The sequence below is a fragment of the Agelaius tricolor genome, unplaced genomic scaffold (genome assembly GCF_023055355.1).
Source record: "Agelaius tricolor isolate 1412-34295 unplaced genomic scaffold, bAgeTri1.0.p SCAF_12, whole genome shotgun sequence".
NCBI lineage: Eukaryota > Metazoa > Chordata > Aves > Passeriformes > Icteridae > Agelaius > Agelaius tricolor.
Window position 1 is genome coordinate 10,246,901 of NW_027269272.1, and position 25,520 is coordinate 10,272,420.

The 25,520-nt window shown below is 40.4% G+C and overlaps 1 protein-coding gene across 5 annotated transcripts in view; it reads left to right on the plus strand.

The window, feature by feature from the left end:
* Positions 1–24,776, plus strand: part of NYAP2 (neuronal tyrosine-phosphorylated phosphoinositide-3-kinase adaptor 2) — a 135,686-nt gene extending 110,910 nt beyond the window's left edge. For all 5 annotated transcript variants that reach the window (XM_071437520.1, XM_071437521.1, XM_071437522.1 and 2 more), the window contains one exon: positions 20,761–24,776. In XM_071437520.1, coding sequence (XP_071293621.1) covers positions 20,761–20,988 — 228 coding nt within the window. In that variant the 3' untranslated portion in view covers positions 20,989–24,776. The remainder of the gene's footprint in view (positions 1–20,760) is intronic.
* The last annotated feature ends 744 nt before the right edge of the window (positions 24,777–25,520 follow it).

A 25,520-nucleotide genomic window follows, 5' to 3' on the forward strand; every position in this document is an offset into this window, starting at 1 on the left:
TTTTAATACAATTCAAAAAAGTGGTGACTATGCTTAGTAATTAAAAATAGATCTTATGTAAGGAAACCTATATTATAAGTCCAATCATATGTTAGGTAATTATGTAAGTATTGTAATTTAACTCCCCTATGCCTTATTTTCTTATTTCTTGTTTGGTTATTGATGTAGGAATGGTGAGGATTAATCAGTATTCACAGAATATATCTATGGTATATTGATGGGAAGCAGTAGAGGGATCTCCTAAAAATAAGAAGAAATGGCTTATGAGCAGAGATTAATTATGTGGCTGGTCTCTGATGGAGAACACTAAAAATTCTGTTAGTGTAGGAGCAGCCAGCATTTACCAAAATGCTGAGCCAGATTGAGAATCTACCTTCTGTCCTTAGCTCTGGGAAATGGTGAGGGCATTTGGAAAGTGTTGATTGCACAAAGCAGCCTTGGATGAAGTACTGAATTGTCTCAATTTAAACTGAAAGATAAGCATAAGTTTATCCTGGAACTGAAGTTATTTGTTGTGAAAGGACAAAGTTTAAGAAATTAAGGAAGTAGCAGAGGAAGTCAGGTGGGGGGGCTTGGAACTGTAATAATGGAGCGTAGAATATTTTTAAGCAACAAAAGTGCCACATAGCTGCATTTCCTAAATGCATATCTAAATAAAAACATCCTACAGAGATGGGTATAAAGAGCAGAGAAGTATTCTAGATAGGATGTATTGTCTTGTAAAGAAAGGAAAGAAGGAAATGTTAAAAATGCAGAAGCAGGCCATCCTCAAGTGCCAAAAGACAAACCAGCAGGAAAGATGACCAGACTGAATCGAGTCTGAATAGAGTTTTTGCTGGGACTCAGGAAAAAAGAGAGTTTATGAAAGTTGGAAGAAGGGACAAGCAACTCAGGAGGACAAGGGTGTCATGAGGTTATGGAGGGAGACACTTAGAAGGGCCAAATCATGACTAGCACTTGATCTGTCTACTGTCATAAAAGACAGATGACAAAAAAAATGTTTCTATAGAAACATTAGCAGCCAAAGGAAGTCTAAGGAGAATCTCCATCCTCTTTTTGGATGGCAGAGAGAACATAATGACAAAAGGTGAGGAAAAATCTGAGTTACTTAATGCCTTCTTTGCTTCGGTGTTCAATAGTAGGTCCAGCTGTTCTCCAGGTACCACCCCCTGAGCTGGAAGATGGACACAGGGAGCAGAATGAAGGCCCCATAATCCACAGGGTAATGGTCAGTGACCTGCTTTAACACTTACACACAGTAGGATACCACCTGTTTATATTAGAAAAAAATTTCTTGTCAGAAAGAGTTGTCAAGAAACAGGCTGCCCTGGGAAATGGAAGAGTCCATTCTACCATCCTTGGAGATATTTAAAAGGTGTGTAGATGTGGCATCTGGGGACATGGTTTAGTAGGGGGCTTTTCAGTGCTGGGTTAAAGGCATTTTTCAGCCTATGTGATTCTCATTCTATAAAGGTATGACATTGTTCACAAAATGTTACAGGGAATGGAGAAATGTTGTAGAGAGTAAAGCAAGTTATATCTTACAGAAAAGAAGTGTGTGAATAACATTAGAGATAGTAAAAGTCCATCTGTGTTTGGCCTTTATGTGCAAATGAAAACAACTGTCTTTTGTAGCCATCTAAGTGGACAGAGAACAGTAGAATTTAACCACTTTGAGGGGTTTATAAAGTACAATAAACAGGGTCTCCACAGCTACCCCAGTAAATCACTCCTCACCCATTTTGCTGGAAGCTCTGTGCTAGCAGAGCACCTGAGATTTCTGTAGCAGGCATGGTCAAGGGTTTCACCCTGCAGTGGAAAATGCTCAATCCTGCCACAGGACAGCTACAGTGAACAAAGCTGCTCACTGGAGTAAAGCAAGCAGGATTTGGAGTCACAGGTATCACTGCTGTGCAATGATGTTTCCCTGCCATCCTATCGTTTCCACATCTTCACCTCGGGGTAACAAAGGATTGCATTCCATCGATGAGCTCAGATATCCCTGTGGCACACAGGCTAGGTGTGCACTGAGCATGTCTGTCACAAAAGAAGAAAACATTTCAAGCAGACGGTGGAAGTCCCTCTGCTGGAGAGCAGAACGTCTTGCACCCAGAGTTGTAATGTACATAAAATCCTCTCTGTATCACTGCCGTGCCTCTCTGAAACAGTCTTCAGCACAGAAAAATCCCCCTGGTTTCCATTTTAAGAAAAAAAAGATATCATATAAACACCTTAGGTTTTTTTTTTTTTCTGCCAATGAACTTTGCAAAGTGAGGTTTGTTTTCATTAATTGGGAGACAGTGATTGGAAAATCCCACATACAGATGGTCTGAAGAAAACCACACTCTTTGAAACAAAACTACTGATAGCTAGAGTTTCATATTTTAGGTTTCCTGCAAAGCAGAACTTATTTTCACATAGATTTCCACAAAAGTGTATTCCTTATCTGCAAATGTGCAGCCTCTCTTCATGCTGCCTGTTAGTTTCTTGCTTTTCAGTGGCCAGACACCACTGTCCTTTCCTGTTGCCTCCTCAAGGTATGTTATCTTAATTCTGAGGGTTTGTATGCCTCTTAAGGTTTGGTGTATTTTTGTGGGGGACCAGGCAGTGATACCTAGCTCCAATTTAAGCAAGGAAAGAAGATTTAAACTTTACAGAGGTGATCAAAGTAAAATTCAGAAGCCATGCTGAAATTAGAAGGAATAACTCAGAGAAGGGAATGAAAATACATCGATGGTTATGAGTTAAGGAGTCTCAACATGCATGGAAGGAATGAAGAAAAAGCTAGAAAATATATCAGCATCAACACTGAAACTTTTTGTGTCTGATTTTAGAAAAATTGCAGCTCACTTCATCACTTGCCTGGCATCTGCCTGAGTTCTCTGCAAGCTGAGGCAGCATTTTACCGCACTGGTAAACACAACAGAAGGCACAAGATGGACAAACCAACCATTACCCTCCAGAATTCAGGACAGCTCTCACTTATTTTATAATATAGCAAAATGAAAGGGACTCCCAAGAGTGGACTTGACCATTGTCTTGCACCAAATGAAGTGAATCCATCAATAGTTTGTATGAGAATGTGTCTTTGATAGACAAGAATTTTAGATACAAGTTGGCTCCTTTAATTCAAATCTAGGTAGGAAAATAGAAAAGATTTGTAGAATAACCAAGTGCTGGGGGAGGATGGTGCCTGGGGCTGGCAGGCCGAGGGAGCTGTGGTACAGACATGGAAATCCAAGGTTCACAGAGCCAGGGAGCAGAGACCAGGAGTGTCCCAGCACAGTTTTCCAACACAGCAATGTAGGTAGAGAAGTAAGAAGCAGATTTTCTACTTTGAATATGCAGCTGGGGGGGTTTGTCTTTGTGTTCATGAGATTAGGAAAAGCTAAAAAATCCCAAACACCTATTCTAATGGTTCCATTTTAGAACAAAATCATGATGGAAGTACCACAAAGAAGCTGAGACATATTTTAGCTGCTTCTCATTTGCACAAGTAGAGCAATACCTTGCTGTTTAAGTGCAGTAAAAGCCCATTGTAAAAATACAAAAAACTTTAATTATTTGGAATTGAATTTTGACAAGTAATGAGTACTCTTTAGCAACACAGCTACAAATTTGTCTCATGCCTAAGTTCCTCCTATACTGGGTCAGTTAAAAATCACAAGCCGAGCTTGTAATATCTCTAGCTTTAGTTGTGAATACAAAACATATTATAGTCTTTGTATGCCTTGTAAACATTGTGGTCACCCTGTAATTAGTGAATGCTGGGAATGCAAATTGTTACCATTATGGCTATAATTATTTTGAAGGCACCTAGACACAGTACTTCCCCAATGAATTGGCATTATCATGCTTTAGTTGGCAAATGTGCATCTGAAAGTGAATACTCTGTGAGCATAAACAAAGCATCTGTGCTCTTCTATTATTCTCAGCTTAAAGTTGCCATTTTTTCCCAGCAGTAGTGTACAAGAGTTCAAGGAGTCAGCAAACACCTTGCAGCTGTGGGGCACAGTAGCAGAGCTGGGTTCCTGATTCTGCAGTTGATGAGTTTTGCTGCTGAGAAATGAGCACCTATAAATCAAGATCCACTGTTCCATATCTGATCACAGCAGTCTTTCTTTTAGCTTCCCCTATATGAAAGAAATACAGTCATTGCAGGTAGATGGAGGACTCTGTGGAAGTAGTCCTTCATCCACTTTGATTACTAGGGAAATGTTAGCAAAAATAAATTGTGCTAGCAAGAGAATTTGTGTGTGTTACACAGCACAGACCCATGTCAGCTCTCAGTACTGTCAATCTGTGCTACATGCACTCCTGGATGAATCTCAACCTAGAACCAGCATCAGACTCTAGTGATTCTGCTGTTTTGGCTTTTATCATGCACAAGGATTTGCAAAGAAAGAATCAACTTCTGTCATCCTTGCCTTTTGGACCAAAGGGAAAAATGATCCCCCTGAGCTGCTGGTTAAAGATCTCAGGGGACATGCACTCCCAGATTTCTATTCAAAAGGAATATCTAACTACTGTGCTAATTGCCACTCTTAGAATTTTCTCTGTCCTTCTTTTCTCCTCTAATTTTCAAAAGTTCTGAAAGTCTGTTGTATATTTTGGACGTAGAATAGCAAAACATACTAAACAATTCATGGGACAGTGGCAACCCTTTTCCTCCCCCTGTGTGTATATGCCAAGTGTTCCTCTTGAGCCAGTGCAGTGCCTCTGAGATGTCTGTCTCTGTGCTCCTGGAGCCAAGGTTATGGCTGCTCCTTTTTGACACTTGATCTTTTTCTTCATCCAAAATATGTGTCCACAGTGTGGGAACAGTCCCATGCTGCTTGCTCTGTAATCAGAGCCCCATGGGGCTTTGGTCTGGACTTTCTATGCACTATTTATTACTTTGGATGGTAGTTTCTATTTTTGCCTGAGAAGATATTCACTTAAAGGAACTTAATTACTCCTTATGTTTAGCCATCACATTTATTAAGGCTTGGGATTGTCACTGGATACAAAACCTGCTTAATGTTGGCCACTAGGATCTACCACAATATTGACTGTGGTGGTGTCCAAGAGTCACAGTTATTGGCTGGTAGACAGTATGCATGGAACAAAGGCTGTTCCTGCCCCAAGGATTCATAAGTTCAGTGTAATAGATGAGAAAGTAAGAGGTTGCAGATGGAAGTAGATTGGTAAAGGTATGGCTCTCAATTAAGGAATTGCTTAAGGTTTGGTTCTTGTGAAATTATAAAGTGCAAAAAACCTATTTGGGGTGCAATCTGCTGTATCTGTGACAGTGGTTTTACTTTGTTTATGTGTCATCGATACAATGAAATGCATTTAAATGTCTAAAAGTGGAAAACCAGATATATTTTACTCAGAACACTTTTAAAATTGTCTCTCTCAAATGTCCCTGTCATGGAGAAATTTTAGTGTCTGTGTAGTCAAAGAAAAAGAAATGTAGGTGTAGACTGAATCTTAGGGACGCTGGCTTTGCAAATGGCAGGGAGAAAGGAAATCCTCTGGGTCCTACCTGGGAGGATGGACAGACATGGAAGAACCCACAACGGGGTACAGAGACAAACCCGTGGCGCAGGTGCTTCACTGATGGGACAGGGGCCAATTTTACCTTGAGGTGATGTCTGGATTTGACCAGTGTGTGTGGCCTGAGTGTATTTAGAATAATGAATCCAGAGCCATAGGATTTTAGTTTCTTGTTCAGACAGAATGTTCATAAGAGTCAGGGATCTGTCACCCTGCCTGCTGCCACCTTGAAGGAAGTGCCAGGGCATGAGGCATGAACTGTGTCCTGCAGTGTCACACAGTATCACACAGCCCTCTGGGGACTTTGCACTGTAAGAATCTGTCGGATTTTGGATTTATGCGATTTGTGCCTTTCTAAAGTGCATCAGAACCCTGTGCCCACAAGAGGGAGTGGTTGGATTACTTTTCGCAGTTCCAGCTTTTTCCTGCAAAAACAAATCTCTTGCACACATGAAAGCAAAATTCTGCTGTCGACAGTCCTGCAAAATATGCTGTCAACATTCTGGATGAGAGCAAAAACAAGAATGTTAATGCTTTGGGGAAGTCTCCACATTGCATTGTGTTGAGTTTCAGCTTGAATCTGGCCTTACCTAATCAGTGCATGGGTCCAGAGCAGTGCCAATGATTTCTAAATATGCAAATTGCAAATAGAGAAGGCTTATTAAAAAAAGTAAAATAAAATGTTTAAAAAAGGAAAATAAAATGCAAACTTTGAAGTAGATGGAATTGTCACATCCATTATCCCTCACCTCCAAGGCACACCTGACTGATTGGCATGAGAAGCAAATGTGTCCAAGCTGTCTTTTGCTGGCAGACCAGCCTGCTGCTGCTGTCCCAACACCTTTTCTTCCTCCCTCAGCTGGGTTGGTCATGCAGCAGGAGCAGGCCAGTGCACTGCTTTGCCAGGACTCTGGTTTAAGTGTGGCCCCACATTGCTGGAGCAGCCTCTGTCCCTTGGCTGAGGGGACAGCAGGCTCAGGTGGGTCTGAGCACGCACTGCTGTCACTGCAGGTGCTAGAGCCCAGCATGGCTTTGGTGACTCTCCCTCTCCATAAGGGTCATAGCATGGGGTTTAGGCATAAAATAAGTGTTTCAGGGGGAGGAAGTAATGGGTGAAAGCAGATCAGCTGTAGAAAAAGTAACCCCAGAGCAAGAGGGTGTCAGGTGTGGGAACAGAGTCACTGGTCTGAGCACACACCTCGAGTCTGTCATCCTGCCTCGCCATCAAGTGCCTGTATGGCTGCCACTATTTCAGGTGGGATGGCAGAGAGGAGAAGAAAGAGAATTCCATTCCTTTACTCTGATACTTTATTCTTGCACGAACTTGGTAAGCTTGTCAGCAGAAAACAGAAAGAGGTGAGCTAAGTGACAGAAATTGTTGAAACCTTTCAAATGCAATGATATTCTGACAAAGGATGAAATAACACAGCATTTATGAGGTTTTCATGTTCATGCTCAACACTTTTTACTCTCCTTATCTAGTTGTTTCTCAGATTGGGAGTTACAGTTTCTTGAACAGGCACAGGACAGACATGAGAAGATCTCACCTGTGTGGTCAGAGGTTTCAGGGGGTTGCTATGTTGTGCCTGGCTTTGGTAGAGTTGAGATGTATGTTTCAACACTTTGAAGAACAGTCAGCTCAACAGAGAGATTTATGGGGACAGAGGCTGCAGCCAATGCAGCACAATGCAGGTGGTTGTTCCCTGGCATTTGAGGTGCCCTCCAGAACACCTGGAAGTTGATGCCAACTCTGTGTCTCTGGAGTTTGAGTGCTTGAATGTGGGGCCAACAGCCAAGCATGGCCTCTGCACCCTTTCTTTTGAGAGTCAGATTTGGGCATGGGTGTACAGAGTGGGATCCACAGGAACTAGTAACTAATATTTCCAGTAAGACACTCATGCAGGTCAGTGACAGAGAGAGATACAGCCTCAAAAGTCCCATGCCACTATTGATCAGCTGTGCCTGAGCTGTGATTCTTGCAGCTCGCTGATTCAGCGAGACCACTGTGTGTACTGCCTAACACAGAAACTGAAAATTATCTGGAAGTTCTTCGTCTCATTTTTAGCTGCTCTTACAGGACTGTACATGGTCCTACTAAAAACAGGTAACAGCCAATGCTAAACAAATATATAATGTAGTTTGTGTGAAATAATTTCAGTCCAAACATCAATATGTTGCCTATAAAATAATTTAATTTGGTAGCATTGGTAGCATTCCTTCCTCTTCAGGGAATCTCTCTTTAAGGCGTATGTAATAAATTTACTTGTTCTCTTCTAAAACTTGTAAATTCACTTCAAAACTTGTTCTGAGACTTTTGTATGCAAACAATTAGTTTTGCCACAGTCCCAGAACAATAGCACTTGCTAAGTTTATTTCAAATGGTCTTGAAACCACTCTTGAAGACATTGTGCCTTGGTTAAAATTTTATTTAAAAAAACCCAGAAGCATGCAATTTCCTTTTTCCCCACCCCCTTTTCTGTGTGTATTTATGTTTAACTCAGGGCAAGAATTTTGTAATATTCTTAAAGGAAAAGATAGAAATAAAAAATGGCATGAATTCATGAAAGCATGGGTTTATATATAGGCATTCTCTGTAAATGAACCAAACATCCTGTATCCTAGGTAGAACAACCTTATTTGTCTGCTCATATGCATTTCAGTTTCCTCCACACACTCCCATTTGTCCTCCTTTTTTGAGCTGAGTGTATTGTACCATGTTTCTGTTGGAGCTGTGTGTGCCTGATGCATAGAACAGCACACAGCAGCCAGGCTGTCCCCACTGTCTGCGTTGAGTCACAACCATCCAGGCTTTGTTCCCATGGCTGTCACCACCCCACCAGCCTCTCTTGGTGTTTGTGTAGCCTTATACAGTATATTGCACTGACTGTACCTGTATAGTATCTTGTCTGTATACTGTATGCACATAAATATGTATATTCACTCATGTATGTATGTATAGGACGTTTCTCTATCTCTGTATATGTACGTGTGTTTGTTCATAGTCTTTCACTAGAAATGTGTGGCTATTCATATACATTATGTGTATGTCAATTAAAAAAAAAAAGTATGAATGCCAGCACCCACTTTTGATAACCTACTTTTATTCTCATTTTGTCTTGTTAAAACAATGAAAATAAAAACATCATGTATTTTAAATCAGAACTTTAAAAGATTATTCTTTTTACTAATTTTAAGGTTTCCAGTTTTTCAGATCCAAAATGGGAAATATATTGGTGTTTCTCCTGACAGTTTTCTGTAGGTGAATAATATTTGGAAACAGCTCAGTCTGTGTAGTTTTGGCTGTCTGTATCTTATGCAGATCAAGTGCTCCAAGGTTTAGAAATGCCCTAAACCAGCTGGACTCTTGTGTTGCAGATCCCAGCTCTATTCACACGAGGGAATTGCTGTCAGTGTAGGGGTGACTCACGTGCATAACACCTTACATGAATAGATACTGGATATAGAAGGGCCTTAGGTGGAAAGAAAGTTTCTCCAGTTCAGGTGAGCGTTAGGAATGGATAAAAATACCCAACTTTATAAGTGGATTTTACAGAGCATTGCAGACTATTTGTCAGACCTCTTACCCTTTGCAGTTCACAGTAACATATAATTGCCAATTGATTAGGCATTTATTAAAACAGCAAACTATCATTTATTAGCCCTTTGTAAAATGAATCACCACACAACTGTATGTAGGGTCAGTTATCTCACCTTGAGGCAGCAAAGCACTGGCTTATCTTAAATAGCAAAATATTTCTGTTAGTCAGGAGGATGACTGATATACTTTTTCCAGTTCAGCATGTGTTTAGGTTATCCATTGAATTGAAGCTTAAATGATAATAATCTATGTTTCTCTATGAGACCTATAAGTAATAAATTTTCTCCCTTTACAGTTAATTTTATCATGATACTAGCTTGTCCAGCTGGACCAGTCTCAGTGTGCAATAAGTTGCTGCAGCAGAGTGGCAGCAGCTATTCAGAACAATCTCAGAAAATGGATCTTTATGCAGGAAATACTGAGGACTTTGTAGAGTGATGGATACACTGTAAGGAAGACACTTCAGCCCAACTAAAATTGTATAATAGGAAATCCTTTTCATTTTTAATTCAAAGCTAGAGGCTTAAATTCTGACATCACACACATCAACAGCAAATTCCTGTTTTACTCCTAAACTGTAACTAGAATACCCAAGGAATGCTTTTCCTCAACAAAACATAGGCTGGAGAAAGGACATATTCCACTAATTGAGACGGGAGTTTATGGGCCAGTGGCCTGATCTTAAGCCTTTACAACTCAGTGGCAGTTAGTGGACTCCTGGATTCACTTGGCCCTCTCTTTTTTTACAGTCTGGAAAAGCACATTTGCTATCTGGTGTTTTTGATCACAGTTATATAATTCGCAACAGGAAAAAATAAAAATGAGAAAAGACAACAGCAATATGCACTTTTAAAATTAACATTGGTCAGATCATGGTTCTTGGCACCAAACTTTAAAACACAATCAGAGAAAAGCAGCACTTTTTTTACTGTTTGAGTTTGCTTATGTTACAGGTGATATGTGCCTATAGGTTAACAGGAAACTCAATGTTTTCTTTGTCCTGCACTATCATTAGCCATTCCTTTTAAACTGAATATTTAAATTTCCTTCCTGCTCTGGAGATCTGAATTTGAGCACAGCCATGCTGCTGGCACAGGCTAAGCTGAGTTTGCCAGGTCACTCCATGGTTGAGGAGCTGCTGCTCTGGTTTATTGTGTTAGTGCTGATTCACACACTCTGTCAGCCAGCACCATCCCTTCAGAGATTCATTCCTTTTAAACAGAAAACAGAAGCAAGGTTCAGGGAATCTCTGAACCCAGTGAATCCCATTTTTTAAAGCACACAGATACCAGGCTGGGTCTCTTGCTGTATCTCAGCCATTCTCTGTGCCAGGAAATCCTGTCTATATTAGATTTGGCTACTGTATAGTTTACCCATTCCTGATATAAATCAAACTGCATGATGTTACTGTGAGGTAACATCAGATGTGGCATCTCATACTGAGGCAGGCTCTTACATCTTTGTGTTCTTCAGAAACTCTCAGTATGGTTTATAACTTCAGCAACTGTTGTTTAACAGCACTTCAAATTGGAGTTAGAAATAAATTATTAATGAAGATATCTGTCTTTTAATAATGTTTTTACACATTTTTAAACAGAAGTTGTGACCAGCTTCAAGAGTATGATCATCTCTGAACATTTGGTGTTGGTTTTTAGTCATTTTTTCCTGAACATTTTTCCCTCCATACAATCAGTATGATTCCCCCATACAATCAGTACAATATTTGAGAAATTGCATTTACTCTAAGAAAATTATCCTTGACTCAGTGTCACTGAGTCAAAAATGGAGAAATATAAGAGCATACTTCAAAATTTCTTGTAAGTAAAGCAACTTTAAAGTAAAGCAGCTTTCAGTACTGAGGCATTTTCCCTCCACACATTATTTTGCTAATTTTATATTTCTTTAATTTTAAAATTCTTTTTTGGTCATTTTCCTGAAAGTGCTAGAGAAATGTAAGAGTTTAGGAGCTTAGCTGGTAAACTGGTGTGGTGAAGTTCTTCATCTGTTGCAGCCACAAAAGTTAGCTAAATCTTGGGTACTTGAGCCCAAGATTTATTTATACTTCAGTATAAATAGTGCTGAAGATCATGTGCTTTTTTATAGTTTGGAAACAATGAGGTCCAATAAAATGGGGAAACTAATGGAATTTTTGATGTCCCCACATATCACATTCTTGTAACTTTAGGTTTCAATGTCCTCTTTCTTGCAGTTCTTAGGTCTTCCAAAGTATGGTCTTGTTTCCATTCACTTTCGTTCTTTCATTCTCAATTTTTGGGCCCTTCTTGGTGCAAGCAGTATGCAGAGCATGCACCCTGCTGCTTTCATCTCCCTTGTACACGAGGGCTTTGGCAGTCCACAGGGACTCTGTGGATGCAGAGGAGGACAGCACCTTGCCTGCAGCAGCTCTCAGTGCAGTGTGGGGGCTGCTCATCTCTGCATGGGATTTACAGTCTGGCAGCTTTTCAAAGCTGCCATGACTGAGAGTAAGAAACTCTGAGTGCAGCTGGCTTGTGCTGTGGGCATGGCCACCCAGCCATGGGCAGGGCCAGCTGCAGTGGCCACTGGGGTCACAGCTCAAACCGCCCTGCTGTGTGAAGTCTGGTTCAGGAGCAGTTGTGGCACACATGCCCCAGAGCAGCACCTTCCAGCAAGGGGAAGTGCTGGAGAGAATGGGTTAGTAACCCCCAAAGAAATCTGGGACGTGAGAGTGTTACCCTGCAGCTGCTGCACTGCAAAATGCAGTACACAGGAGATCTCTGCAGCACTGAACTCTAGCAAAGTGCCTGTCCTTTGTCCCTGACTGACCTAATACCATATTGTATTTTCCTTTCTAATTTACAGTGATTGACAGGAAGTATAATGGTGGGTTGCTTGAGTTCTGCATTTATTCCTTAGCAAAGGCATAGATGAAGTTTTGATTTTAATGAGTGATCTCAATAGGAATGCACTTTGTGATGATCCACTGAGATGCATGAAATTACTTTCCACAGTATCCCCAATATCAGTTAATTTACAGGCTCTTCTTTTGAAAGCATTTACAAAGTGTGATCAAGCAGTACATTTTGGGCAGTTGTTTGGTGTTAAAAAAAATAGCTTAGATGAAAAGATTATGTTTCCAAATGAGATGATAATGCAGGGTCAGAAAGATCTGTAGCTAGATTGACTGCCAGTATGAAAATGGAAAGCAGAACAGTGAATTTGTCACCTAAAACTTGCTTTATTAGTAGCCTCAGCAATAATGTAAGGGCTACTGGAAAACTTGAGGGATAGGAGTATGTGCAGGGCTGGTTCTGAGTAAAGTAACTGTGACATTTAGTAATTGAAAGCAATGAATCATGAAACTGGAGGTCTGGAACCAGAGGTGCTGAAGGTTTACTAATTGTTTGTTAATTTAATTTTAGGATCAGTATTAATTGCTCATAATCTTGAATCTTTGGGAGTTCCCAGAATTCCAAATAATATTGTCAGTCATTTTGAAGTGGTGGATTAGTTAGGCCACAGAGCGCAATACAATTTACTCAAGTCTTTTAGTGACTTGTAAGTTTGAAAAAAGGTGCCCAGAGTTTTTTTACAATGCTGCATCATGTAATTACATTGAGTGATAGTGCAGTTTTTGCAGGGACTCTAGTTTTATTGTTCTTGCAGGGACTCTTGTTTTCATTTTTTTTTCTGTAGTAGTATCATTTGAAATAAATCATATTTCTAGGAGTTTAGAAATTCAGAATAATGTAAATCAAAACCTTAAACACAGCAATACAAATGTTATAAGAGCCCTAAAATGTGTTGCATATGCTGTTTCATAGGTTGAAATAGCAGGTGCCAGTGAATGCTTTTAACGTTAAATATATACAGGGTAAAATTACAAAGTGTTCACTCCTACACATTTTATTGTAATAAAAATTAGTGTGATGGGAAAATTCTTTCCCATGTTCTTAGAGGGAAAATAGAGATTGGTCTTGTGTCCCTTGAAAAGAAGAATTTGTAAAAGGTCAGAAAGGGCAGATTGTGTAGTGCTTAACACCTTGTGTGCACACTTGTGCTTATGGTGTGACTACATAAATTCACAGGATCTTTCTAATGTGGCTGCTGGCGTCAGAGGAAAGCTTCTAGAAAACACTTGAGGCACTCCTAGGGAGGAGTTTGCAGTTCTGCTGTCTACTGTCCCCAGGGAGCCTTCCCAGGCACTCCAAGCTGCATGGAGAGTGTCTGCTTTCACAGCTCACCTCGCACATCCTGCGTGCTCCTGAACAGACCCTTACTTTTAATCACCTTTGTATTAATAATCAACTGTTGTTTTGAATTTGACAGTAACAGGAGAATGAGTTAGCAGTACAGAGCTGTATGAACAAGTAACTATCCTGGGCCAAATTATGCTGTCTTTCATGGCAATATTCCTCCAGAACGCCTCTGTCAGAGAGAGGGGAGTGACTGCAAATTTAGCCTGTAGTTCCATCCTGATTTGTGGACTTTTGCAGGCATTGGAAGTAACATTCAACAGCAATGCAAAGGTTATAGCTCACAGTTAGCGAAGGAAATCTTGTCCTACATAATTTTCCTAGTGCTCTTCTGAAGTATTTTATAATTGTTTTTATTGAGGTTATTTTTACTGTTTGTTTAAGCAAACTATAGTCAAATTCTTGGACCCATGAGGTCAGACAGTAAATTCCTGTTGGCTTCAAATGGGTGAGGATCTCTCTGAAACCTGATTCTGGCTGAACGCCTTCCTGCCTTGGACAACTCCCCTTTTGTGAACATGTGCTAAGAGGACCTGCACGTCAAGCCGAGTATCAGATAGCGAAGTCACTGTTGCTGCTTAACATAGCCCTCCAGCGCTTGCCCCGGGGCACAGGATGCCTTCTAGGAGTGGGATTTCACACCTTCCCAGAGGAATTGCCTTACCCAGCCAGAGGGCTGGGAGCCATCTGCACCAGAGCAAGTGCCGTCAAGAGTTCAGTGGGAAACAGAGTTTGGAAACTCCTGTCTGAGAACAGGCAGGAGGGAGGGAGTACCTTTTCCTCCCAGAGGATGGTAAGTGGCTTTCAGAAAGCCTTTCTTCTTCACTTACTGCAGCCTGCCAAAACAAACCAGCATGCTTGGCTCTGCTGAATGATGTGTAGCACTGCACACAGATTGCACTGTTAGAGACCACTTCGCTTACAGATCCAGGAGACTCCTCCTGCTGCCTTTTTTTATTTCATTGTATTTTGTGTTAGCTTAAGATCACTTTGCTATCGCCTCACTTCAGCTATTGGGCTTTTATTTTAGCTATGTTACACAGTTCTGACAAAGAAAAGGATATTTTTATACAACAGCCATGATGTGTGATGTAGTTTTTCCCCATTGTTCAAGAGTCAGCCCCTTTTCTCATCCAGCAGGAAAGGGAGATGCTCATGAGGGCCAGAGGCAAACAGCATCTTCCTGAGGCCCATAACCTATGGAATTTCAGCACAAGAATTGGGAACCTACACTACTAGGAAAAAATTATGAGAACCCAACAGAATCATGGGGCTCTCTTATTGCCCAGAGCTTCTGATTTCACATCAAATAAGTCAATAGCATTAAAACAAGGCAAGCAAAGAATTTAACAGGCAGGATGTCATGAGGAGAAACAGCTGAAGGGTATATGCTGTTGACTAAAGCCCTCATGTAAACTATAGGGGAAGATGTTTTTTTAGGTCATTAGAAGTTCATACACTATAAAAGAACACCCTGCTCACAGATGTGTCCAGAGCATGATCAGGTGGTCACGTCAAATGTTAGAAAGGGTTCCTTTAAAATGAATGAAAATTGTCAACATTTTCAAACATAGTGACTACTAATAGACCTGTGTACAGTATTTCAAGTACTTCTTCTCTCACGTGGCATTTTTAGCAGCACATATTTTCACAGGCACTCGTGAAAAATTATAATCACCTTCAGTGACAGGATTCCTGAAACACCTGTTAGCACTGGGAATTAGCATGGCTTTATCCTCCTACCACACTTCACCCCAGTGGCCTGATTTTGGAGGAGCAGAGTTGCTTCTGGCACTTGCTCTCCTCTTGTCTCCTGCCTTCCCAGCGCTCAGGGCTAAGGTTACCTAGGGCTTGGCTTGAGACAAGGGGATATATGTGGGACTTGTGTAGCACAAAATGTCTTTTTACTAAGAGAGAGCATTATCCATCCATGTATTTATATAACTATTTATTTAACACATGAATAAGTAAAATTTTTCACAGCTAAGGGAGTTCCAGGCCTGGTACTGAGGATGTTTCATTCTATACTTTTAGTTCTGCTCATGGATTTTTCTTTCCACAGCCATCATGTTTTCCATTTGGAAAGGCTATGCTACATGGGATCATTTGGTTTGTATGTAACTTACGGGTATCACAATGTCTTTATTCAATGCCATTCATGTGCTCAGGAACTTGCACAGCCCTGCCTGGGGTCTGTCCTGATGCACTTTGCCCAGTGCCCTTTATAGCAATAGTCCAGTTCCTGAAGAGGAAGAGTCCGACCTCACAGTGTGGATATTCATTCTCAAAAAGATACAAGATATTTTCTACACCTGGTGAACACAGCTAACCTGTGTGTAAAGTTGTGTCCATCAGTAGCTGCTTAATTCTATCATTGGATAATATTTTAGTCTTTTTCTATCTGTAACTATGACTCTCTCTGCCAAACCAAACCATCCTGCTTGGTTACGAACAAAGAAAGAACCATGTTCATTTACATTTCTCTTTCTTGCTGCAAACACCCATGTCTTGAGCCCTTTAGTGGAAGTGCTGGTGCAGTGTGTCACGACACAGCGAGGGCCGTCAGTGTCCAGCAGTCAGGGGTGGGGGTGCCCAGGGCTGGGCAACAAAAAACAGAAATAGTCCTCTGTGACACCAGGGGCTTCCAGGCAGTGTGAGTCACTGTCTGTTCCCCAAAGCCTGTTCTGTTTTCCCTGGAATTATGTGCTTTTCCCAGTGAATTCTGATGTGGCAGAGAACTATGACATGTACTGACCTCTGGCTTCTAGTCCTGGCCTCTAAGAGCGATTGAACTGGACACGTTCTGCCCATCAAACGTCTGCTCCAAGACAGCTCTGTGGTCTAGCTCAGGGCAATCTGATTTAAGCAATACTTGTATTTGGAAACCATTGGGACTGCTAATTATCTTTCTGGAATAATATGAAATTTCAAACTGATGAGATATGAGATCAGGCCCACTGCTAATGTAGGCACACAAAAATGTACCGCTTTCACTTTGCAGAGAAGGGAACTACTTTGTCTAGCTTGTTTCTTTGACCTTCATAAAGCATTAAAACACCCACCAGAAGGGATCTTTTTTTACTTTGAAGGATTTTAGTTTTGCAATGTTTTGAGGATATGTAAAGTTGTTTTATCTTAGTTGAAGGTGGGTATATTACTTCTTTTTCCATGGCACTACCAACATAGAACCCAAGAATGCATAAAAGATCTTAATAGCATTTCCTTCCAATGTTTTGGGAATAAAAAATAGCAGAAAACTGAGAGAAAATAGTACAAGTAAGGTAAGGCAACCTTAGACTGGTTTCTTCTAAAGATAGTGAAGTTGGTGATTAAAACTGTATGGAAAAGCTCAGTTTTGTATAGTGGAAGGAGTTTCTTACTTTTTGTTGTTGATATTCAAGTTTGGTACAAGCATTTGCTTTGAAGAAGATTTTTGAAGAAAAACTAGAGACTGATGACTACTCTAAGGGTGAGTGTGTTTACCAAGAACTTGTAAGACATCCTGGTTTACTCTTTACTCAGTCACATTCAGGTGAGAGAATTTATCCAACCACCCTATATTCCTGTATGCTTCCTACACATCCAGTCATCACGCAGCTTCTGCTGCCTGCTTAGGAGCAAGGAATTGAGCCTACCTCCAACACCTTCTTGGTGAATGTCCAAACTTCTGGGCCTTTGCCTGGTGTTTTTCTTCCCTCTCTTGCTCTATCTGATTTAAAATAAAAATTTTATAAAAGGTGTCTTATACCTTGAATAATCTAATGAGTAAAAATTCCATGAAAAAAAAAAATTATGTGCAATCAGCAAGTTTTGTAATCCAAAGGATATTATGGGATGTAGTACCTGATTCACATCCTGGAATCTCCAGGAGGTCCCTTCTTGCAATCCTAACTTTTGTTTCTAGCTCTTTCTTCCCTCTTCAGTAAGAATAGGCTTTGGGCCAAGACTCTTTGGTCAGAACCAAGTTTTCTTCTCCTGTGCTCTGTCTTGCTGGCTGTTACCTCCAGTGCTGATGCATTTTGTGCCTGTCTGTGTACATCCACATGTGCAGCCAAGCTCTGACATGCTGCAGTATGTGCACCATTCCTCAAGCACGCTGGGATCTTTCCCAGGAGAGCTATACAGCTGTAAAATGTTTTGAATGCTCTACTTTTTTCCATAAATCAGGTTGTAACATCATTATTTTTTGTGTCTCTCACACTGAACAAATTCCTTGTTATGATGTAGCAGGGATATTAACAGCCTGGTGCATGGCCAGAGGAGCAGGCTAAAGCCAGAAAGGAGGGAGGAGGTGAGAAAAATTAGTGCTAGAACTAAGTGTGAGTGCCATCATTTCAGTCACTGGAAGGATTAGGCCTAAGACTCCAGTGTTAAACACATTGGCTTTAAACACCTTAGTAGCCCTACTGAAGTCATCGAGGGTTTTTACTGTGCTGGGTTGAGTCCTGGCCTGTGAGCCTCAGTGCCTGTTATTTGTCAAGGAAACACTGAAAATTTACTTAACACTCTGGGACTTTCATATCAACATGGTTATTGTCATTTCTGTAGTTCATTGATTTGCAGTGGGGATTTCCTCTCAGGTCTGTCCTGCAGCTTCCAGTGGCCATGAAACTTTGTTCTTAATATTTTTATTTTGTTGCACTTAAACACTAAACAACTGGGAAAAACTATAAAAAAACCCCTTTATTATTTAGGCTTATTTTAATATAAAGCTTTTTCCCCCCGCCAGCCTTTCAACATGGTATGTGTTAACTTGGTATATTTTAGCAAATGACTTTGCCCATCCCAGTTCTACGTGTTCTCCCTGAACCCACCATTATTCAGTGCAGTTCCACGGGAGGATTTTGCCAAGTGGACAGTATACCTTAGATGCTGACAGGAAGGACTTAGCCATCAAACAAAAACAGCATTAAAAAATCCCAACCAGACTTGAAAATCTGCATCTGGGAAAGTGGGAAAATTCAAATTCTTCACAGTAAATGATTCACAAACCATAGCAAAATATGATGGCCAGTATGAAAAAAGGATTTTGGGTATATTTTAGGTGCTGTTTTGCAGGGGGTGGCAGAGTGTCTGTGTAACTGATACTTTCTACAACTCCATTTCTATCTTTGGGAAGTTGCAACTGGCATTTTAGAACTCAGCATGTCAAAGTGCCGCTTGTGTCCCCTTGAGTGCCTCCTTGAGTGCAGGAGGTGAGTCTCACGAGGCAGCGTGTTGGCACGGCACCGTGTGTGGCACAGCGGGGGAGGCGCGGGTGGGACACCTCTCACGGGCGCTGCTTGGTGACACTTGGTGGCTGGAGCACACGCGTGCTGCGGGTTGGCACTGGCACACGCTCTGCCTGTGACGTGATGGGCTGTAAAAGAGAAGGTATTTCCCAGTGCCTACGAGAGGAAATCCGTGCTCAAGCGCTGGTGTCGTCAAGCCTGGCGCAGAAGCCGCTGTGCTGGTGAATATTTGTGTAATGAATTGTGTGCAGACTGTGTCCCTGTCCTTCCCCATGGAGGAGGACCCAGCCAAGCTGAAGACACTGCTGTGTAAGTACTGACCCACCGCTGGTGAACAGAGTGTCAGGAAATCTGGATCAGGCAGAGCCTCTCCAAAGATCTGTGGAGTGGAGCCAAGGGGTGGGAGGGGAGCATCTCCAGTTCAGACAGGGAGTTTTGGACCAAGCCTGGGCACCCAAAGAGAGAAAGTCTCTTGGCCATGGCAGATGCAGTGCCTCATGCCCACCTGCTCCACAGTAAACATTGGATCGTGCCTGAAATGAAAGATAAGTATTCAATTAAAAGAGCAGGCACAGCAGAATTCCTGAAAAAAATGGCTCAGCCACTCAGGAGGACACATTCCAGATAAGTTATCGGTGTAATTCAAAATTCATAAGAACATTCAAGGACCGAAATCCATATTATGGTTTAAACTTGTTTTACTCACAGTACTATCTAGTGTATAAGGTAAGCATGGTTTTGTGATAAAAGCCTTTTATCCTCTTTTGCCCCTTTTTTTTTTTTACAAAAGTATTGACATTTCTGTATTCTAATAATTTTTCTGTTTGAGCATATAATTTTTTATTACTTTTTCTGGTAGGCTTTCCTAAATTTACTCCCTTTGCTTTGTTTTCTGCTATGAATCTGAACATTTGCTTAATCTATTATCAATAAATGCTAAATAGGCTTCAAGCTGAACACAAAAACTACTGAGATCCAAGGAAGTTGGATCTATAAGGGATTCTGCAGGGGATTCTAGGCAAACCAGGTACCAGTTCTAGAGTCTTGGTGTATGCCCATGCTTGGCATTCTAAGACTTGTGAATGAAAAGCATGTGCATTAGTAAATGTATTCAAATACCATAATAACAAAGATACAATTCCTTCATGAACCACAAGTTCTGCCAAAGCATTGCTGTAGATGTTTATTTTCATGTCAAAAGCAGAGATGTACCTGGACAGCCCCTGTGGAGGTACCATGTGCATTTACTAACATACAAATCCTTATCTCTTGGGAAAAAAATGTGGGGACATTCAAGACATCACATTTGCAAAGTAAGTATTCAGAGGAAGTTTTCTGAGCTGTGGGTATACAGTGATGTCCAAAACCAATGAGCCCTTTCAGAGGAAGTTACTATTAGTGATTTCTGTTCCAGTCTAAAGCCTCTGAAGACACATTTTCAATTGTGAACTCCCCACTGAACTCAAATGAAGTCACATTCTCAGCTTCAGAGGGGCTGTGACATGTACTTACAGCTAAACATATGCTAACCTCCCCTTTTGGATCAGGATCATGTTCTCCAGTATTCCACATGCATGAAAACATGGAGTTTCTTAACTCTTGTGCCTTCCAGTTAATGAAATATCACAGAGTAGGATAGGTTAATCCATATAATTTGCATGAAGGTCAATAAATCATTTTAACAAAATTTAACAGTTATATTTAGCTTGATACTCAGAAATGTTAACACCCTGCTTTTAATGTGACAGATTGGATTTGGAAAGCAATATAAAACGTGGGTTTCAGTGTGTAGAATTTTTTATTTCCACAACTTAAGGATGCTGTTAAGATCCATGTGCCTTTTTAAGATCTATTGTACCATTTAAAATCCAACCTGTGTTAGATTGCCAAAACCATTTATCTTAGATTTTAGTGCTCTGGAGAAGTTAAAACTGGGATCTTCTATTACCCTTTATTTTCTTAAAGAAGTAGTTAGAAGTAAAGACTAGCTCTGTTTCTGTTGTTGGCATAGAGATTTTTATTCATAAAATTAGAGTGTTTCAAATAAGAGTAAGCTAACTTTGCAAAAAACAAAGCATATTTAATCTATGACCAAGACAGTTATTTGTATGTTTTTTCCCTCTTTTTTTTTTCTTCCTCCATCCACCTCCCCCAATAGGTGACGTGCATGCAGTGGTTGCAAGGGGACCATACGATGCTGGACATGATTGAAAAAAAGCGTTGCCTCTGCAAAGAGATCAAAGCTCGACAGAAATCAGAGAAAGGACTCTGCAAACAGGACAGCATGCCTATCTTGCCAAGTTGGAAAAAGAATGCTGGGACCAAGAAATACAGCCCTCCTCCTTATTCCAAACAGCAAACTGTTTTCTGGGACACTGCAATTTGACAGGCCTGTGGAGGATGCCCTCTCCACTGTGTGGCACCAAGCACAGGTAGCCTGCTTTCTTTAAAAGGCAAAGGCTCTAATCTAAGACTTACCTGCAGGTGGTGAACTTCCTAGGAAAAAAACACACCAGTACATTGCTCACCTGTCAATCAAGAGAGAGACTTAAGTTTCCGACCGGATTAAGGCATACATATTTATCCAGGATTTTTTTGGATCCAGAAGATATCAAATGTAAATATTTCACCAATATATTGAAAACACCCAAACTAATACACTGTTTAAATATATAAATATATATATATAAATTCAAAAATTTATGGAGAATTTTACTATATAATGTTACTGTTATACTGTTTTATTACCTATTTTCTATGTTCTATTCTACTCCTCACCCCCGCCGCCACCATTTTATTTCTCTGACCTGCCTAGATGTGGCCTCTGTACAAAAGCATGTGGTTGTACGTGTTGTTGGAGAGGACAATGTACAAAACAACTCGGTGCTAGGGCTGTAGAGGATAACTAGAGTCGTACTTGTTAGATGTCCTTAGCTAGGGGGGTGGGATGGACAAAGGAGAGAGTTCTGGTGGGAAACAGCAAACCTGCAAGCACTGAAAGTACAAGTGCTCAGTGCGGGTGCCCAAGCTGCATTTAAAATATTAATTGTTCTGCATCTGTTTTCCCATAATGATAACCAGATTAATTGTCCTTGGTTTTATATGAACCATTCACTAAAATGATTTGGCCAAGGAACTAAATTTTCTGCAGCACAGCCTGCGACAGAATCTCTTCCCTGAAGACGTTCCATTGATTAGCAGAGACCATGGTTCACTGTGACTAAGCATTGTGCAGCCCTTGGCGGAGAGAGCCGGCGGCTCAGCGGGGTGAGGCAGTGCCACTGCAGCCGCCGTCCCCGTCCACATTTACCGACGGTCCAGAAAATAAAGGCGACAAAATATGTTTACATGTTTATTATTTTTAAATCCAGCAGCACATCCTTACTTACGCTGTGTCAGATTTCCTCGTGTTGTTTCTGTGGGCTGGATTTCAGACCCCTTGAAAGGCTGTTGGGAAATCCCTCTTGGTTTCATGCCGTTTTGAAGCAGAAGCCCACGTAACGCTTTCTCCCGGCCATGCCGTTTCTTCTTCCTGGCTGCTTCTGGAATTGGCTTGCAATCCTGTATTATATTACATCCATTTTAACAAAATATTATGTCATGACCAAAGAATTACGACCTCCTGGTTTTAACGGGAGAAAGGGATGGCTTATACTGATTATGAGGGTGAAATCTGTGCGGTGAAATATCTTCCAAAAGGATCTGTTGAGGACGAGGGAAAATTGTACTGCGGTGGAGTAGGGGGAAAGAAAGATCTATGGCATATATTTTGTATATTAAAATTTCTATCTATGTGTCTGAAGTTTGGTAGTACAAAATTCCCTCTTTAAAACAATCATTTTAATGTTATATTCACCAAGAAGAAAAGGTGTGTTGTTTGAAACTTCTTATTATATTGGCTTTTCTTTAAAATTATATTGACAGCATTGCCACAGCTGTAATTGCTGATCAAAAAAGACCAAAAATAACAAATTTTAGAAGGTTTTTTGTAATCTATATTGCTAAAGTTTGAGTTTCAGTAATGTTTTATCAGTAGTAGTTTCTTTTCAGCCTCTGAAATAAAGTTTTTAAATATTTTATAACTAATTAACTAATGTATATTTTGATGTCCAAACTGAGATTTCTGTAAAAGATGAAGTGTGTGTTTATATGTGTGTATGTATATTAGCATTACTGTATATGTATATATGCATATGTGTACACACATATACATGTATATATGCATGTATCTATATATATCCATAGATGTGTGCATACGTATATCCGCATATGTTAAATATTGGTGTGTTAGGAATATACAAAGGCTGGAATAGGTACAGAGTTGAAATTCAGATTTGAAGACTCCCTCACAGCCAAAATGACAGAAGACATGAAAAAACCTGGAGGCTGTCAGGGAATCTTTGAACACCTTGCATCCGAAAGACACCAACTGTTTATTCTGCTTATTCTCTCTTTTTTAAAGAAAGAAAATTGCAGAAGAAAAACTCCAGAAATCTCGCAAAGTTCCAGAATCTGCTGGAAAGAAGAAGACTTGTTGGTCATGAGAAATCTGTTGAGATAACAGGTTCATTATTCAGCAAGTGTTCATGGTTTGTCTTCCTTGTAATGTGGCAAGAGAAGAATTTCCCATATCCACGTGTGAAACACTTAGCTCAGCCCTTTCCCCCAGCTGCACAAAGTCGCTGGTGACAGAACACAAGCAGGCGTTCGGTCAGCTCTGCCAGTCCTTGTCCTCACTGGTTTCCTCCTGGAGCAGCTCCAGGAACGTCGCTGGCAGCGCAGACCCTGGGCACACCTGCCGGGGGAAGGCAGTGTCAGTGTGAACGGTTCTGTCCTTGCTGGTGTTTGTTCATATCGTGTCCTTTCCATATCGACATGTAACAGGAATAATGATCAGGGAATTGAAGCGTTCTTGTCCTAGAGCAGACTTGCTTGTACACTTAGCCCGCTGCAAACTCCTTGTTTTGCTTTTATTGCTCAACACTGTTTATGTTGTCCTTCCTAAATAACTGCCCATGTGCTTCCAGACCTCCATTGTATCCCATGGAAACAATGGCTTTTTGTTTTAAAGTGCAACATGAATAAGTAAAATATAACTTAGCACTTACCTTCAAAGCACTTTAGAAATGTGAAGTAAACCTCATGCTTGTGAGAGCCGTTTTACTGAGGAGGGACGTGAGGCTCGGGCAGAGTAGTTTCCCAAGGTCAGGGACAGAGCCAGAGCAGGACACAGCCACTGCCCTGTCCCCTGACCCACCTGGCCCACCCCATGGCTCAAGTAAAAGGCACGTGGTCCTGCCGAGAGCTGCCATCACAATGCTGTCACACATTTCCTACATCACCTCTTGTTTCAGCAGCTTCTGTGTCACAGGGTGAATGATAGTGCTTAGTTACACACGGTCATTAAAGCTGTAGTCTGTATAAATATGCAATCTGTATATACATACAGATCACATATATACACACACTTATGGAGACTGTATATATGAAATTGTTTGGTATGCACTTATTTTGCTTTAAACTCCTGAAGTTAAACATTATAGTGTAGCAATTTGTGTAAGGTGCACTGTGATTTCAAGAAAGCACAGTAAAGTCACAGGTCTTGTTATTCTTGCACTAAAAATGTGTTTACGTATATTAGCCAATGTATGTCTACTTTATCGCTCCTTTTGACAAATTAAAGCAAATGGTATAAAATAGTATGGGGTTTTTTGGTTTGGGTTGTTTATTTTTAAGTGGACAATGGCACTATGTTTTTAAATGACAGGGTTTTTAAATAAAATGAAATCATTCTGTGTTCATTCCAATGTAATACATTTACCAATATCTTGAAACTGAATGTCATGTTGCTTTTTTTTATATTTCATTAGAAATTGTCAGGTATGTGCCTGAGATTGTGTAGGACTAAGGAGTAGCTAGAGGCTAACTGTAATCATATATTATTAGCCGTTTCTATATACACAGTATAAATACATATTAATTTTCTTTTCATTTTTGTACTTGATTTTTTTAGGTAAGATGTAATTAAATGTACTTTGATACTTCTGAAGTAATAAGATGTTGTTTGAAGATCAATTCTGCTTTCTTTAGTGCATTGACAATATTTTACAATAATTTAGTGCTTATTTATTTGTGCTCCGGTGTAATTATAATAAAAAGCAATAGTTTAAAATATTTGGCTGTTCATTTTTGTTTGATAGTTTAAGTTTAGAGACAGGTTACGCACTAGGGATTAGCCAGAGATTCCTGGGAGGAAAAGTCAAGTCATAGATGTATATTTATAGCATTCCCTAGGCTATACATTTTTAATCGTCCCATTTGTTGGAGGAAATGAATTAATTGCTTTAATAGGTTAGTATTTGCAAGTCATGCCTCGTTGCATCTAATGCCATGAGTGCCATCCTCAACTAAATCCTTAGGATAAGATTTCTCTGAAGAGCAGATAAGTTTTTTGTCTAAGCACCTTTCACAGTTTGGAATGGCAAATGCTCATTTCAAAGACACCCCCTTCAAAGATCTCCATTTGCAGAATATCCTCAAATGTGAGAGGGACCTATCACACTCTCCATAAAGCTCTAAAAAATCTGCTCAAAAGTAAGCATAATCTTCCTGTTTCCAGACAAAGGCTTTAGTCCCATGAGGATGTAAAACCCAGCCCTTGCAGAGGAATTCCACAACTTTTTAAAGACATCTCCCCTAATATTTTTAAGAAGGCATTTTGTAATTTTAAAAGGTTTCTAAGAACAAGTAAGCAAAAAAGTAGTTAATAAAGAAGCCAGTCAGAAACAGTAAAGCTCTTGCTGTGCCACTGAGACCATATTTCTCTCCTTTCATGAAAAGAAGCTGCCTCCAATATACAAAAAAGTCTTATCCTTGTCTGTACAGATCTGCATGCATACAGAAGTGCACTGGGAGGGA